This window comes from Cherax quadricarinatus, chromosome 30 (assembly GCF_038502225.1).
Source record: "Cherax quadricarinatus isolate ZL_2023a chromosome 30, ASM3850222v1, whole genome shotgun sequence".
NCBI lineage: Eukaryota > Metazoa > Arthropoda > Malacostraca > Decapoda > Parastacidae > Cherax > Cherax quadricarinatus.
The window spans coordinates 35178547-35198554 of NC_091321.1; the positions used below are offsets into that span (position 1 = coordinate 35178547).

Sequence of the window (20008 nt, forward strand, 5' to 3'; positions counted from 1 at the left end):
GTAGAGCTTTATTCAGTCATGGTGCAGCTCTGTGTAGAGCTTTATTCAGTCATGGTGCAGCTCTGTGTGAAGCGTTATTCAGTCATGGTGCAGCTCTGTGTAGAGCTTTATTCAGTCATGGTGCAGCTCTGTGTAGAGCTTTATTCAGTCATGGTGCAGCTCTGTGTAGAGCTTTATTCAGTCACGGTGCAGCTCTGTGTAGAGCTTTATTCAGTCACGGTGCAGCTCTGTGTAGAGCTTTATTCAGTCATGGTGCAGCTCTGTGTAGAGCTTTATTCAGTCATGGTGCAGCTCTGTGTAGAGCTTTATTCAGTTATGGTGCAGCTCTGTGTAGAGCTTTATTCAGTCATGGTGCAGCTGTGTGTGGATCTTTATTCAGTCACGGTGCAGCTCTGTGTAGAGCTTTATTCAGTCATGGTGCAGCTCTTTGTAGAGCTTTATTCAGTCAAGGTGCAGCTCTGTGTAGAGCTTTATTCAGTCATGGTGCAGCTCTGTGTAGAGCTTTATTCAGTCATGGTGCAGCTCTGTGTAGAGCTTTATTCAGTCATGGTGCAGCTCTGTGTAGAGCTTTATTCAGTCATGGTGCAGCTCTGTGTAGAGCTTTATTCAGTCATGGTGCAGCTCTGTGTAGAGCTTTATTCAGTCATGGTGCAGCTCTGTGTAGAGCTTTATTCAGTCATGGTGCAGCTCTGTGTAGAGCTTTATTCAGTCATGGTGCAGCTCTGTGTAGAGATTTATTCAGTCATGGTGCAGCTCTGTGTGGAGCTTTATTCAGTCAAGGTGCAGCTCTGTGTAGAGCTTTATTCAGTCATGGAGCAGCTCTGTGTAGAGCTTTATTCAGTCATGGTGCAATTCTGTGTAGAGCTTTATTCAGTCATGGTGCAGCTCTGTGTAGAGCTTTATTCAGTCATGGTGCAGCTCTGTGTAGAGCTTTATTCAGTCATGGTGCAGCTCTGTGTAGAGATTTATTCAGTCATGGTGCAGCTCTGTGTGGAGCTTTATTCAGTCAAGGTGCAGCTCTGTGTAGAGCTTTATTCAGTCATGGAGCAGCTCTGTGTAGAGCTTTATTCAGTCATGGTGCAGTTCTGTGTAGAGCTTTATTCAGTCATGGTGCAGCTCTGTGAAGAGCTTTATTCAGTCATGGAGCAGCTCTGTGTAGAGCTTTATTCAGTCATGGTGCAGCTCTGTGTAGAGCTTTATTCAGTCATGGTGCAGCTCTGTGCAGAGCTTTATTCAGTCATGGTGCAGCTCTGTGCAGAGCTTTATTCAGTCATGGTGCAGCTCTGTGTAGAGCTTTATTCAGTCAAGGTGCAGCTCTGTGTAGAGCTTTATTCAGTCATGGTGCAGCTCTGTGTAGAGCTTTATTCAGTCAAGGTGCAGCTCTGTGTGGAGCTTTATTCAGTCATGGTGCAGCTCTGTGTGGAGCTTTATTCAGTCAAGGTGCAGCTCTGTGTAGAGCTTTATTCAGTCATGGTGCAGCTCTGTGTGGAGCTTTATTCAGTCAAGGTGCAGCTCTGTGTAGAGCTTTATTCAGTCATGGTGCATCTCTGAGTAGAGCTTTATTCAGTCATTTTGCAGCTCTGTGTGGAGCTTTATTCAGTCAAGGTGCAGCTCTGTGTAAAGCTTTAGTCAGTCATGGTGCAGCTCTGTGTGAAGCGTTATTCAGTCATGGTGCAGCTCTGTGTAGAGCTTTATTCAGTCATGGTGCAGCTCTGTGCAGAGCTTTATTCAGTCATGGTGCAGCTCTGTGCAGAGCTTTATTCAGTCATGGTGCAGCTCTGTGCAGAGCTTTATTCAGTCATGGTGCAGCTCTGTGCAGAGCTATATTCAGTCATGGTGCAGCTCTGTGCAGAGCTTTATTCAGTCATGGTGCAGCTCTGTGTAGAGCTTTATTCAGTCATGGTGCAGCTCTGTGCAGAGCTTTATTCAGTCATGGTGCAGCTCTGTGCAGAGCTTTATTCAGTCATGGTGCAGCTCTGTGTAGAGCTTTATTCAGTCATGGTGCAGCTCTGTGTAGAGCTTTATTCAGTCATGGTGCAGCTCTGTGTAGAGCTTTATTCAGTCATGGTGCAGCTCTGTGTAGAGCTTTATTCAGTCATGGTGCAGCTCTGTGTAGAGCTTTATTCAGTCATGGTGCAGCTCTGTGCAGAGCTTTATTCAGTCATGGTGCAGCTCTGTGCAGAGCTTTATTTCATGGTGCAGCTCTGTGCAGAGCTTTATTTCAAGGTGCAGCTCTGTGCAGAGCTTTATTCAGTCCAGGTGCAGCTCTGTGTAGAGCTTTCTTCAGTCCAGGTGCAGCTCTGTGTAGAGCTTTATTCAGTCATGGTGCAGCTCTGTGCAGAGCTTTATTCAGTCATGGTGCAGCTCTGTGCAGAGCTTTATTCAGTCATGGTGCAGCTCTGTGCAGAGCTTTATTTCATGGTGCAGCTCTGTGCAGAGCTTTATTCAGTCATGGTGCAGCTCTGTGCAGAGCTTTATTTCATGGTGCAGCTCTGTGTAGAGCTTTATTCAGTCATGGTGCAGCTCTGTGCAGAGCTTTATTCAGTCATGGTGCAGCTCTGTGCAGAGCTTTATTTCATGGTGCAGCTCTGTGCAGAGCTTTATTCAGTCATGGTGCAGCTCTGTGCAGAGCTTTATTTCATGGTGCAGCTCTGTGCAGAGCTTTATTCAGTCCAGGTGCAGCTCTGTGTAGAGCTTTCTTCAGTCCAGGTGCAGCTCTGTGTAGAGCTTTATTCAGTCATGGTGCAGCTCTGTGCAGAGCTTTATTCAGTCATGGTGCAGCTCTGTGCAGAGCTTTATTCAGTCATGGTGCAGCTCTGTGCAGAGCTTTATTTCATGGTGCAGCTCTGTGCAGAGCTTTATTCAGTCATGGTGCAGCTCTGTGCAGAGCTTTATTTCATGGTGCAGCTCTGTGTAGAGCTTTATTCAGTCATGGTGCAGCTCTGTGCAGAGCTTTATTCAGTCATGGTGCAGCTCTGTGCAGAGCTTTATTTCATGGTGCAACTCTGTGCAGAGCTTTATTCAGTCATGGTGCAGCTCTGTGAAGAGCTTTAACCAGCCATGATACAGCTTTATGTGGAGTTTTATGTAGTCATTATTATAAAGCTTTATGAAGTCATGATCCAGTTTTTTAAAGAACTTTATGGTGACATAATTATGTACAAAAACTTGTGTGTGTCTTCAAGTTAGCGAAGTTCTTCACCTTATGAAGCTTCATGTATAACATATTATAGCATATTATAACATATTATAACATATTATAACATATTATAGCATATTTTAACATATTATAACATATTATAACATATAACATATTATAACATTTTATAAAATATAACAAACATATTATAACATATTATAACATATTATAACATATTATAACATATTATAACATATTATAACATATAACATATTATAACATATTATAACATATTATAACATATTATAACATATTATAACATATTATAACATATTATAACATATTATAACATACTATAACATATTATAACATATTATAACATATTATAACATATAACATATTATAACATATTATAACATATTATAACATATTATAACATATATTATAACATATTATAACATATTATAACATATTATAACATATAACATATTATAACATATAACATATTATAACATATTATAACACATTATATCATATTATAACATATTATAACATATTATAACATATTATAACATATAACATATTATAACATATAACATATTATAACATATTATAACACATTATATCATATTATAACATATAACATATAACATATTATAACATATAACATATTATAACATATTATAACATATTATATCATATTATAACATATAACATATTATAACATATAACATATTATAACATATTATAACATATTATAACATATTATAACATATAACATATTATAACACATTATATCATATTATAACATATTATAACATATAACATATTAAAACATATATCATATTATAACATATTATAACATATTATAACATATTATAACATATAACATATTATAACATATAACATATTATAACATATAACATATTATAACATATTATATCATATTATAACATATTATAACATATTATAACATATTATAACATATAACATATATCATATTATAACATATTATAACATATAACATATTATAACATATATCATATTATAACATATAACATATTATAACATATTATAACATATAACATATTATAACATATAACATATTATAACATATTATAACATATTATAACATATAACATATTATAACATATAACATATTATAACATATTATAACATATTATAACATATTATAACATATAACATATTATAACATATTATAAAATATTATAACATATTATAACATATTATAACATATAACATATTATAACATATTATAACATATTATAACATATTATAACATATAACATATTATAACATATTATAAAATATTATAACATATTATAACATATTATAACATATAACATATTATAACATATTATAACATATATCATATAACATATTATAACATATAACATATTATAACATATATCATATTATAACATATAACATATTATAACATATAACATATTATAACATATTATAACATATAACATATTATAACATATAACATATTATAACATATAACATATTATAACATATTATAACATATTATAACATATAACATATTATAACATATTATAACATATTATAACATATAACATATTATAACATATTATAACATATTATAACATATTATAACATATATCATATAACATATAACATATTATAACATATAACATATTATAACATATAACATATTATAACATATTATAACATATTATAACATATAACATATTATAACATATTATAACATATTATAACATATTATAACATATAACATATTATAACATATAACATATTATAACATATAACATATAACATATTATAACATATAACATATTATAACATATAACATATTATAACATATTATAACATATATCATATTATAACATATAACATATTATAACATATTATAACATATAACATATTATAACATATAACATATTATAACATATTATAACATATTATAACATATATCATATTATAACATATAACATATTATAACATATTATAACATATAACATATTATAACATATAACTTATAACATATAACATATAACATATTATAACATATATCATATTATAACATATAACATATTATAACATATTATAACATATAACATATTATAACATATAACATATAACATATTATAACATATAACATATTATAACATATTATAACATATTATAACATATAACATATTATAACATATAACATATTATAACATATAACATATTATAACATATAACATATTATAACATATAACTTATAACATATAACATATAACATATTATAACATATATCATATTATAACATATAACATTTTATAACATATTATAGCATATTATAACATATAACATATAACATATTATAACATATAACATATAACATATTATAACATATTATAACATATAACATATTATAACATATTATAACATATTATAACATATAACATATAACATATTATATCATATTATAACATATTATAACATATAACATATTATAACATATAACATATTATAACATATTATAACATATATCATATTATAACATATAACATATTATAACATATTATAACATATAACATATTATAACATATAACATATTATAACATATTATAACATATTATAACATATAACATATTATAACATATTATAACATATAATAACATATAACATATTATAACATATAACATATTATAACATATAACTTATAACATATAACATATAACATATTATAACATATAACATATAACATATTATATCATATTATAACATATTATAACATATAACATATTATAACATATTATAGCATATTATAACATATTATAACATATAACATATTATAACATATAACATATTATAACATATTATAACATATAACATATTATAACATATTATAACATATAACATATTATAACATATTATAACATATAACATATTATAACATATTATAACATATAACATATAACATATTATAACATATAACATATATCATATTATAACATATAACATATAACATATTATAACATATAACATATAACATATTATAACATATTATAACATATTATAACATATTATAACATATTATATCATATTATTACATATTATAACATATTATAGCATATTATAACATATAACATATTATAACATAACATATAACATATTATAACATATAACATATTATAACATATATCATATTATAGCATATATCATATTATAACATATTATAACATATTATAACATATTATAACATATTATAACATATAACATATTATAACATATTATAACATATTATAACATATATCATATAACATATTATAACATATAACATATTATAACATATATCATATTATAACATATAACATATTATAACATATTATAACATATAACATATTATAACATATTATAACATATAACATATTATAACATATAACATATTATAACATATAACATATTATAACATATTATAACATATAACATATTATAACACATTATATCATATTACAACATATTATAACATATAACATATTATAACATATAACATATTATAACATATTATAACATATTATAACATATAACATATTATAACATCTTATAACATATTATAACATATTATAACATATATCATATTATAACATATAACATATTATAACATATTATAACATATAACATATTATAACATATAACATATTATAACATATTATAACATATTATAACATATATCATATTATAACATATAACATATTATAACATATAACATATTATAACATATAACATATTATAACATATAACTTATAACATATAACATATAACATATTATAACATATATCATATTATAACATATAACATATTATAACATATTATAACATATAACATATTATAACATATAACATATTATAACATATTATAACATATAACATATTATAAGATATAACATATTATAACATATTATAACATATAACATATTATAACATATTATAACATATAACATATTATAACATATAACATATTATAACATATAACATATTATAACATATAACTTATAACATATAACATATAACATATTATAACATATATCATATTATAACATATAACATTTTATAACATATTATAGCATATTATAACAACATATTATAACATATAACATATTATAACATATAACATATAACATATTATAACATATAACATATTATAACATATTATAACATATTATAACATATAACATATAACATATTATAACATATTATATCATATTATAACATATTATAACATAACATATTATAACATATTATAACATATTATAACATATTATAACATATATCATATTATAACATATAACATATTATAACATATTATAACATATTATAACATATAACATATTATAACATATAACATATTATAACATATTATAACATATTATAACATATTATAACATATAACATATTATAACATATAACATATTATAACATATAACATATTATAACATATTATATCATATTATAACATATTATAACATATAACATATTATAACATATAGCATATTATAACATATTGTAACATATAACATATTATAACATATAACATATTATAACATATAACATATAACATATTATAACATATTATAACATATAACATATAACATATAACATATTATAACATATTATATCATATTATAACATATTATAACATATAACATATTATAACATAGCATATTATAACATATTATAACATATAACATATTATAACATATAACATATAACATATTATAACATATTATAACATATAACATATTATAACATATTATAACATATAACATATTATAACATATTATAACATATAACATATTATAACATATATCATATTATAACATATATCATATTATAACATATGACATATAACATATTATAACATATAACATATAACATATTATAACATATTATAACATATTATAACATATTATAACATATTATATCATATTATTACATATAACATATTATAGCATATTATAACATATAACATATTATAACATAACATATAACATATTATAACATATTATAACATATTATAACATATATCATATTATAACCTATATCATATTATAACATATAACATATTATAGCATATTATAACATATTATAACATATAACATATTATAACATATTATAACATATTATAACATATTATAGCATATTATAACATATTATAACATATTATAACATATAACATATTATAACATATAACATATAACATATTATAACATATTATAACATATTATAGCATATTATAACATATTATAACATATATCATATTATAACATATTGTAACTTATTATAACATATTATAACATATAACATATAACATATTATAACATATTATAACATATAACATATTATAGCATATTATAACATATTATAACATATATCATATTATAACATATTATAACTTATTATAACATATTATAACATATAACATATAACATATTATAACATATTATAACATATAACATTATAACATATTATAACATATAACATATTATAACATAATATAACATATTATAACATATTATAACATATTATAACATATTATAACATATAACATATAACATATAACATATTATAACATATTATAACATATATCATATTATAACATATTATAACATATAACATATTATAACATATTATAACATATAACATATAACATATTATAACATATTATAACATATAACATATTATAACATATTATATCATATTTTAACATATTATATCATATTATAACACATTATAACATATAACATATATTATAACATATTATAACATATTATAACATATAACATATTATAACATATTATAACATATAACATATAACATATTATAACATATAACATATTATAACAATTTAACATATTATATCATATTATAACATATTATAACATATATCATATTATAACATATTATAACATAACATATTATAATATATTATAGCATATTATAACATATAATATATTATAACATATTATAACATATTATAACATATAACATATTATAACATATAACATATAACACATTATAACATTATAACACATTATAACATATTTTAACATTATAACACATTATAACATATTATAACATATTATAACATATTATAACATATTATCTTGATGTTTATATCTAATGTTTATCAGTCAAGAAACAAATATTTAAGTAACATAAGTTCCAAGAATGTTTTCAACATTTTCCAGAATTTGCTGTAATATTTTTAAGATTTTTAAAAGTGTTTAGTGTAATCAGACGCCATTCATTCCGCCCTGTCAAGGACGAGGTAGGAGACTTTACCTGTCAAGGACGAGGTAGGAGACTTTACCTGTCAAGGACGAGGTAGGAGACTTTACCTGTCAAGGACGAGGTAGGAGACTTTACCTGTCAAGGACGAGGTAGGAGACTTTACCTGTCAAGGACGAGGTAGGAGACTTTACCTGTCAAGGACGAGGTAGGAGACTTTACCTGTCAAGGACGAGGTAGGAGACTTTACCTGTCAAGGACGAGGTAGGAGACTTTACCTGTCAAGGACGAGGTAGGAGACTTTACCTGTCAAGGACGAGGTAGGAGACTTTACCTGTCAAGGATGAGGTAGGAGACTTTACCTGTCAAGGACGAGGTAGGAGACTTTACCTGTCAAGGACGAGGTAGGAGACTTTACCTGTCAAGGACGAGGTAGGAGAGACTACCTGTCAAGGACGAGGTAGGAGAGACTACCTGTCAAGGACGAGGTAGGAGACTTTACCTGTCAAGGACGAGGTAGGAGACTTTACCTGTCAAGGACGAGGTAGGAGACTTTACCCGTCAAGGACGAGGTAGGAGACTTTACCCGTCAAGGACGAGGTAGGAGACTTTACCCGTCAAGGACGAGGTAGGAGACTTTACCTGTCAAGGACGAGGTAGGAGACTTTACCTGTCAAGGACGAGGTAGGAGACTTTACCTGTCAAGGACGAGGTAGGAGACTTTACCTGTCAAGGACGAGGTAGGAGTCTTTACCTGCCAAGGACGAGGTAGGAGACTTTACCTGTCAAGAACGAGGTAGGAGACTTTATCTGTCAAGGACGAGGTAGGAGACTTTACCTGTCAAGGACGAGGTAGGAGACTTTACCTGTCAAGGACGAGGTAGGAGACTTTACCTGTCAAGGACGAGGTAGGAGACTTTACCTGTCAAGGACGAGGTAGGAGACTTTACCTGTCAAGGACGAGGTAGGAGACTTTACCTGTCAAGGACGAGGTGTGAGACTTTACCTGTCAAGGACGAGGTAGAAGACTTTACCTGTCAAGGACGAGGTAGAAGACTTTACCTGTCAAGGACGAGGTAGGAGACTTTACCTGTCAAGGACGAGGTAGGAGACTTTACCTGTCAAGGACGAGGTAGGAGACTTTACCTGTCAAGGACGAGGTAGGAGACTTTACCTGTCAAGGACGAGGTAGGAGACTTTACCTGTCAAGGACGAGGTAGGAGACTTTACCTGTCAAGGACGAGGTAGAAGACTTTACTTGTCAAGGACGAGGTAGAAGACTTTACCTGTCAAGGACGAGGTAGGAGACTTTACCTGTCAAGAACGAGGTAGGAGACTTTACCTGTCAAGAACGAGGTAGGAGACTTTACCTGTCAAGGACGAGGTAGGAGACTTTACCTGTCAAGGACGAGGTAGGAGACTTTACCTGTCAAGGACGAGGTAGGAGACTTTACCTGTCAAGGACGAGGTAGGAGACTTTACCTGTCAAGGACGAGGTAGGAGACTTTACCTGTCAAGGACGAGGTAGGAGACTTTACCTGTCAAGGACGAGGTAGGAGACTTTACCTGTCAAGGACGAGGTAGGAGACTTTACCTGTCAAGGACGAGGTAGAAGACTTTACCTGTCAAGGACGAGGTAGGAGACTTTACCTGTCATCACGAGGTAGGAGACTTTACCTGTCATGGACGAGGTAGGAGACTTTACCTGTCATCACGAGGTAGGAGACTTTACCTGTCATGGACGAGGTAGGAGGCTTTACCTGTTAATGACGAGGTAGGAGACTTTTCTTATCAAGGACGAGGTAGGAGACTTTACCTGTTAATGACGAGGTAGGAGACTTTTCTTATCAAGGACGAGGTAGGAGACTTTACCTGTTAATGACGAGGTAGGAGACTTTTCCTGTCAAGGACGAGGTAGGAGACTTTACCTGTCAAGGACGAGGTAGGAGAAGACGTAGGATGGAATCTCGATCAGCATTGTTGCGATAAAATTTACAAATATATTGCCACCCAATGTGCCAGAGTTAGAGGACAGTCCATAGTACACCAGAGTACAGACGGCCCTGTCAAACACACCATCAGTATTATTTATATGACCTGTCCAATGGAAGGAGGTAAGGTGTAAACATGGGATCTGGAGGTGAAGGGCGCTCCAGTCATAATAATAATAATAATAATAATAATAATAATAATAATAATAATAATAATAATAATAATAATAATAATAATAATAATAATAATAATAATATCTATTTCAACAAGTACATGTACAAGGTATACAGACCATAGCTGACATCAATGACATATTACTATATAGAAAACCGCTTGTTATACAGAACATTTCCCGCAAATTAGGTCAGTTTTGTCCCAGGATGCGACCCACACCAGTCCACTAACACCCGGGTACCTATTTTACTGATGGGTGATCATAGACAACCAGTGTAAGAAAACACGTCCAATGTTTCCACCCGACCGGGAATCGAACCCGGACCCTCACTCTGTGAAGCGAGAGCTCTCGCCATCATGCCATGGGCCACCGTATCTCTAGGTTAAAAGGTTCTCAATACCTTAATACGCTTAAAACATCAGGCCAGTGGCCCGGTGGCTTACGCACTGGCCTGGAGTTTTACGACGTTCTCACCACGAGTTCAATCCCCGCCCGTGGTATGCTGTGTTTGCAGTCGTGTCATTACGATGTCGTGAGTCAATTCTTAACTGTATTATGGATAACTATACTGAAATATTTCCTTCCTATATGACTACAAAAGTTTAAAATGGCTGAAATTTTAAAATCTTGATATATCTTAAAGAAAATTAAACTTCTCAGTAACAATCACAGTTGTATATGTTTGTTGAGACAATCACAGTTGTATATGTTTGTTGAGACAATCACAGTTGTATATGTTTGTTGAGACAATCACAGTTGTATATGTTTGTTGAGACAATCACAGTTGTATATGTTTGTTGAGACAATCACAGTTGTATAAGTTTGTTGAGACAATCACAGTTGTATAAGTTTGTTGAGACAATGTGATGTCAGCTATGGTCTGTATATATCACTGATGTCAGCTATGGTCTGTATATATCACTGATGTCAGCTATGGTCTGTATATATCACTGATGTCAGCTATGGTCTGTATATATCACTGATGTCAGCTATGGTCTGTATATATCACTGATGTCAGCTATGGTCTGTATATGTCAGTGATGTCAGCTATGGTCTGTATATGTCAGTGATGTCAGCCATGGTCTGTATATATCACTGATGTCAGCTATGGTCTGTATATGTCAGTGATGTCAGCTATGGGCTGTATATATCACTGATGTCAGCTATGGTCTGTATATATCACTGATGTCAGCTATGGTCTGTATATATCACTGATGTCAGCTATGGTCTGTATATATCACTGATGTCAGCTATGGTCTGTATATATCACTGATGTCAGCTATGGTCTGTATATATCACTGATGTCAGCTATGGTCTGTATATGTCAATGATGTCAGCTATGGTCTGTATATATCACTGATGTCAGCTATGGTCTGTATATGTCAGTGATGTCAGCTATGGGCTGTATATGTCAGTGATGTCAGCTATGGTCTGTATATGTCAGTGATGTCAGCTATGGTCTGTATATGTCAGTGATGTCAGCTATGGTCTGTATATGTCAGTGATGTCAGCTATGGTCTGTATATGTCAGTGATGTCAGCTATGGTCTGTATATATCACTGATGTCAGCTATGGTCTGTATATGTCAGTGATGTCAGCTATGGTCTGTATATGTCAGTGATGTCAGCTATGGTCTGTATATGTCAGTGATGTCAGCTATGGTCTGTATATGTCAGTGATGTCAGCTATGGTCTGTATATGTCAGTGATGTCAGCTATGGTCTGTATATGTCAGTGATGTCAGCTATGGTCTGTATATGTCAGTGATGTCAGCTATGGTCTGTATATGTCAGTGATGTCAGCTATGGTCTGTATATGTCAGTGATGTCAGCTATGGTCTGTATATGTCAGTGATGTCAGCTATGGTCTGTATATGTCAGTGATGTCAGCTATGGTCTGTATATGTCAGTGATGTCAGCTATGGTCTGTATATGTCAGTGATGTCAGCTATGGTCTGTATATGTCAGTGATGTCAGCTATGGTCTGTATATGTCAGTGATGTCAGCTATGGTCTGTATATGTCAGTGATGTCAGCTATGGTCTGTATATGTCAGTGATGTCAGCTATGGTCTGTATATGTCAGTGATGTCAGCTATGGTCTGTATATATCACTGATGTCAGCTATGGTCTGTATATGTCAGTGATGTCAGCTATGGTCTGTATATGTCAGTGATGTCAGCTATGGTCTGTATATGTCAGTGATGTCAGCTATGGTCTGTATATGTCAGTGATGTCAGCTATGGTCTGTATATGTCAGTGATGTCAGCTATGGTCTGTATATGTCAGTGATGTCAGCTATGGTCTGTATATGTCAGTGATGTCAGCTATGGTCTGTATATGTCAGTGATGTCAGCTATGGTCTGTATATGTCAGTGATGTCAGCTATGGTCTGTATATGTCAGTGATGTCAGCTATGGTCTGTATATGTCAGTGATGTCAGCTATGGTCTGTATATGTCAGTAATGTCAGCTATGGTCTGTATATGTCAGTGATGTCAGCTATGGTCTGTATATGTCAGTGATGTCAGCTATGGTCTGTATATGTCAGTGATGTCAGCTATGGTCTGTATATGTCAGTGATGTCAGCTATGGTCTGTATATGTCAGTGATGTCAGCTATGGTCTGTATATATCACTGATGTCAGCTATGGTCTGTATATAATGCCTCAAATGATGTAGTGGAAGTTTTAGCAGTAAAGGTCGAGAACCAAAACCTAGTCATTGTGGTAGTCTACAAGCCTCCGGATGCAACATCCCAGCAATTCCAGGAACAGCTGTTAAAAATTGACCACTGTCTGGAAAATCTTCCAGCTCCTGCACCCAACATCTTGCTCCTGGGGGATTTCAACTTAAGGCACCTAAAATGGAGGAATATAGCAAATAATATTGTTGCAGTAATAACACCAGGAGGCAGCTCTGATGAAAACTCACACTCACACGAGCTTTTAAATCTCTGCACAAAATTCAATTTAAACCAGCAAATAATAGAGCCTACTAGACTGGAGAATACACTAGACCTCATCTTCACTAACAATGATGATCTGATAAGAAATGTCACCATATCAAAAACAATTTTCTCAGATCACAACATAATTGAGGTTCAGACATGTATGCGTGGAGCCCCAGACCGACAAAATGAGACTAGTCACGAGGGAGCATTCACCAAATTCAACTTCAATAACAAAAACAAAGTGAACCATACCCCCGGCCGGGATTGAACCCGCGGTCATAGAGTCTCAAAACTCCAGCCCGTCGCGCTAACCACTAGACCAGCTGGGACCAAGTAAACCAAGTCCTAACCGATATAAGCTGGGAAGATATACTAAGCAACACAGACCCCAACTTATGCCTAGAACAGATTAACTTGGTGGCACTCGATGTATGCACAAGGCTTATTCCTCTAAGAAAAAGGAGGAGTAGATGTAAAATAGAAAGAGACAGGCGCTCCCTTTACAGGCGACGGAAAAGATTAACAGAGCGGCTAAAAGAGGTCAATATATCTGAAATGCTTAGGGAGACACTGGTCAGAGAAATAGCAAGCATCAAACTTAAGCTAAAGGAATCTTATAGGAGTCAGGAATCGCGGGAAGAACTAAAAGCCATAAATGAAATCGAAAGAAACCCAAAGTATTTCTTCTCCTATGCCAAATCAAAGTCGAGAACAACGTCCAGTATTGGGCCCCTACTTAAACAAGATGGGTCCTACACAGATGACAGCAAGGAAATGAGTGAGCTACTCAAGTCCCAATATGACTCAGTTTTTAGCAAGCCGCTAACCAGACTGAGAGTCGAAGATCAAAATGAAATTTTTATGAGAGAGCCACAAAATTTGATTAACACAAGCCTATCCGATGTTATCCTGACGCCAAATGACTTCGAACAGGCGATAAATGACATGCCCATGCACTCTGCCCCAGGGCCAGAGTCATGGAACTCTGTGTTCATCAAGAACTGCAAGAAGCCCCTATTACGAGCCTTTTCCATCCTATGGAGAGGGAGCATGGACACGGGGGTCGTCCCACAGTTACTAAAAACAACAGACATAGCCCCACTCCACAAAGGGGGCAGTAAAGCAACAGCAAAGAACTACAGACCAATAGCACTAACATCCCATATCATAAAAATCTTTGAAAGGGTCCTAAGAAGCAAGATCACCACCTATCTAGAAACCCATCAGTTACACAACCCAGGGCAACATGGGTTTAGAACAGGTCGCTCCTGTCTGTCTCAACTATTGGATCACTGCGACAAGGTCCTAAATGCACTAGAAGACAAAAAGAATGCAGATGTGATATATACAGACTTTGCAAAAGCCTTCGACAAGTGTGACCATGGCGTAATAGCGCACAAAATGCGTGCTAAAGGAATAACAGGAAAAGTCGGTCGATGGATCTATAATTTCCTCACTAACAGAACACAGAGAGTAGTCGTCAACAGAGTAAACAGCTACGGTGAAAAGCTCTGTTCCACAAGGCACAGTACTCGCTCCCATCTTGTTCCTCATCCTCATATCCGACATAGACAAGGATGTCAGCCACAGCACCGTGTCTTCCTTTGCAGATGACACCCGAATCTGCATGACAGTGTCTTCCATTGCAGACACAGCAAGGCTCCAGGCGGACATCAACCAAATCTTTCTGTGGGCTGCAGAAAACAATATGAAGTTCAACGATGAGAAATTTCAATTACTCAGATATGGTAAACACGAGGAAATTAAATCTTCATCAGAGTACAAAACAAATTCTGGCCACAAAATAGAGCGAAACACCAACGTCAAAGACCTGGGAGTGATCATGTCGGAGGATCTCACCTTCAAGGACCATAACATTGTATCAATCGCATCTGCTAGAAAAATGACAGGATGGATAATGAGAACCTTCAAAACTAGGGAGGCCAAGCCCATGATGACACTCTTCAGGTCACTTGTTCTATCTAGGCTGGAATATTGCTGCACACTAACAGCACCTTTCAAGGCAGGTGAAATTGCTAACCTAGAAAATGTACAGAGAACCTTCACGGCACGCATAACGGAGATAAAACACCTCAGTTACTGGGAGCGCTTGAGGTTCCTAAACCTGTATTCCCTGGAACGCAGGAGGGAGAGATACATGATTATATACACCTGGAAAATCCTAGAGGGACTAGTACCGAACTTGCACTCGAAAATCACTCACTACGAAAGCAAAAGACTTGGCAGACGATGCAACATCCCCCCAATGAAAAGCAGGGGTGTCACTAGCACGTTAAGAGACCATACAATAAGTGTCAGGGGCCCGAGACTGTTTAACTGCCTCCCAGCATACATAAGGGGGATTACCAACAGACCCCTGGCAGTCTTCAAGCTGGCACTGGACAAGCACCTAAAGTCGGTTCTTGACCAGCCGGGCTGTGGCTCGTACGTTGGTTTGCGTGCAGCCAGCAGCAACAGCCTGGTTGATCAGGCTCTGATCCACCAGGAGGCCTGGTCACAGAACGGGCCGCAGGGGCGTTGGCCCCTGGAACTCTCTCCAGGTAAACTCCAGGTATGGACTGTATCATTGATGTCAGCTATAGTCTGTATATATCACTGATGTCACCTATGGACTGTATATATCACTGATGTCAGCTATGGACTATATATGTCACTGATGTCAGCTATGGACTGTATATATCACTGATGTCAGCTATGGACTGTATATATCACTGATGTCACCTATGGACTGTATATATCACTGATGTCACCTATGGTCTGTATATATCACTGATGTCAGCTATGGACTGTATGCATCACTGATGTCACCTATGGACTGTATATATCACTGATGTCAGGTATGGACTGTATATATCAATGATGTCAGCTATGGACTGTATATATCACTGATGTCAGCTATGGACTGTATATATCACTGATGTCACCTATGGACTGTATGCATCACTGATGTCACCTATGGACTGTATGCATCACTGATGTCACCTATGGACTGTATACATCACTGATGTCACCTATGGACTGTATACATCACTGATGTCAGCTATGGACTGTATATATAACTCATGCCACCTAGGGACTGTATATATTACTGATGTCACCTATGGACTGAATATATCACTGATGTCACCTATGGACTGTATACATCACTGATGTCACCTATGGACTGTATACATCACTGATGTCACCTATGGACTGTATACATCACTGATGTCACCTATGGAGTGTATACATCACTGATGTCAGCTATGGACTGTATACATCACTGATGTCACCTATGGACTGTATACATCACTGATGTCAGCTATGGAGTGTATACATCACTGATGTCACCTATGGACTGTATACATCACTGATGTCACCTATGGACTGTATACATCACTGATGTCAGCTATGGACTGTATACATCACTGATGTCACCTATGGACTGTATACATCACTGATGTCACCTATGGACTGTATACATCACTGATGTCACCTATGGACTGTATACATCACTGATGTCACCTATGGACTGTATACATCACTGATGTCAGCTATGGAGTGTATACATCACTGATGTCACCTATGGACTGTATACATCACTGATGTCACCTATGGACTGTATACATCACTGATGTCAGCTATGGAGTGTATACATCACTGATGTCACCTATGGACTGTATACATCACTGATGTCACCTATGGACTGTATACATCACTGATGTCACCTATGGACTGTATACATCACTGATGTCACCTATGGACTGTATACCTCGTACATGTACTTGTAAAAATACTGAACAAGTAATTAAGATTATTACCTCTATTTAGATCAATTTTATTGACAGACAAATTTCGGAAATTAAAATAAAATCTATAAAGTGTAAAGTACTCGTGAAATAATAATAAAAATCTTTGTGTTCATTAATTTCTTAAGTCAGTACAAACTTTTTGTCGCAGGTTTTGTCGCAGGTTTTGTCGCAGGTTTTGTCGCAGGTTTTGTCGCAGGTTTTGTCGCAGGTTTTGTCGCAGGTTTTGTCGCAGGTTTTGTCGCAGGTTTTGTCGCAGGTTTTGTAGCAGGTTTTGTCGCAGGTTTTGTCGCAGGTTTTGTTGCAGGTTTTGTCGCAGGTTTTGTCGCAGGTTTTGTCGCAGGTTTTGTTGCAGGTTTTGTCGCAGGTTTTGTCGCAGGTTTTGTTGCAGGTTTTGTTGCAGGTTTTGTCGCAGGTTTTGTCGCAGGTTTTGTCGCAGGTTTTGTCGCAGGTTTTGTCGCAGGTTTTGTCGCAGGTTTTGTCGCAGGTTTTGTCGCAGGTTTTGTCGCAGGTTTTGTCGCAGGTTTTGTCGCAGGTTTTGTCGCAGGTTTTGTCGCAGGTTTTGTCGCAGGTTTTGTTGCAGGTTTTGTCGCAGGTTTTGTCGCAGGTTTTGTCGCAGGTTTTGTCGCAGGTTTTGTCGCAGGTTTTGTCGCAGGTTTTGTCGCAGGTTTTGTCGCAGGTTTTGTCGCAGGTTTTGTCGCAGGTTTTGTCGCAGGTTTTGTCGCAGGTTTTGTCGCAGGTTTTGTCGCAGGTTTTGTCGCAGGTTTTGTCGCAGGTTTTGTCGCAGGTTTTGTCGCAGGTTTTGTCGCAGGTTTTGTCGCAGGTTTTGTCGCAGGTTTTGTCGCAGGTTTTGTCGCAGGTTTTGTTGCAGGTTTTGTCGCAGGTTTTGTCGCAGGTTTTGTCGCAGGTTTTGTTGCAGGTTTTGTCGCAGGTTTTGTCGCAGGTTTTGTTGCAGGTTTTGTCGCAGGTTTTGTCGCAGGTTTTGTCGCAGGTTTTGTCGCAGGTTTTGTAGCAGGTTTTGTCGCAGGTTTTGTCGCAGGTTTTGTCGCAGGTTTTGTCGCAGGTTTTGTCGCAGGTTTTGTCGCAGGTTTTGTCGCAGGTTTTGTCGCAGGTTTCAAAACCTGCGACACAAACTCTTCTTTCTTAATGATTGACAACTAAATTTACCAAGGTCTCTAAAGGTGTTAAATTTTATCTCACATGTTAAGTTTTTTTTACTTTACGATAAATAAGACGTACCATTAATCAATAAATTTAAATGATTGATCTATTTTTTTTTCAGTTTTTTTTAATACAGGAATTTTAAAGATGAATGACTCATTAAATCGTAATGACACGACTGTAAACAAATGATGTGTCTTATGTATCTTTATCAGGGAATTTCCAGACTAGATAACAAGTCAGTGTTATGGCTCGGTTACAGTACTTACCAACAGAAGAACATGTTAAATGTTCTTTTCCTCATGTTAGGAGTTCTCAGAAGATCAATAACAGTCTTCTTGCTTTTATTTTCGTGTTTGTTATGACTGACAAGTTCAACTTTACTGTTGGCGACTGACAGTGTTCCATCAACAGTGGGAACCTGTCGGTAATGTAACACTTATGTGATAAACGGTTTCAAGTTCCACAAGTTGAAGACTGAGGCACTAATGCAACTTATGG

The 20008-nt window shown here is 33.9% G+C and overlaps 1 protein-coding gene across 1 annotated transcript in view; it reads right to left on the reverse strand.

Moving 5' to 3' along the window:
* LOC128692777 (organic cation transporter protein-like) overlaps positions 1-20008 on the reverse strand; it is a 146301-nt gene that overhangs the window by 106267 nt on the left and 20026 nt on the right. Inside the window, exons 3-4 of the mRNA XM_070090097.1 lie at positions 19777-19928; positions 11352-11486 (exon numbers count right to left, since the gene is read on the reverse strand). Of these exons, the coding sequence (XP_069946198.1) occupies positions 11352-11486; positions 19777-19928 (287 nt within the window). The remainder of the gene's footprint in view (positions 1-11351; positions 11487-19776; positions 19929-20008) is intronic.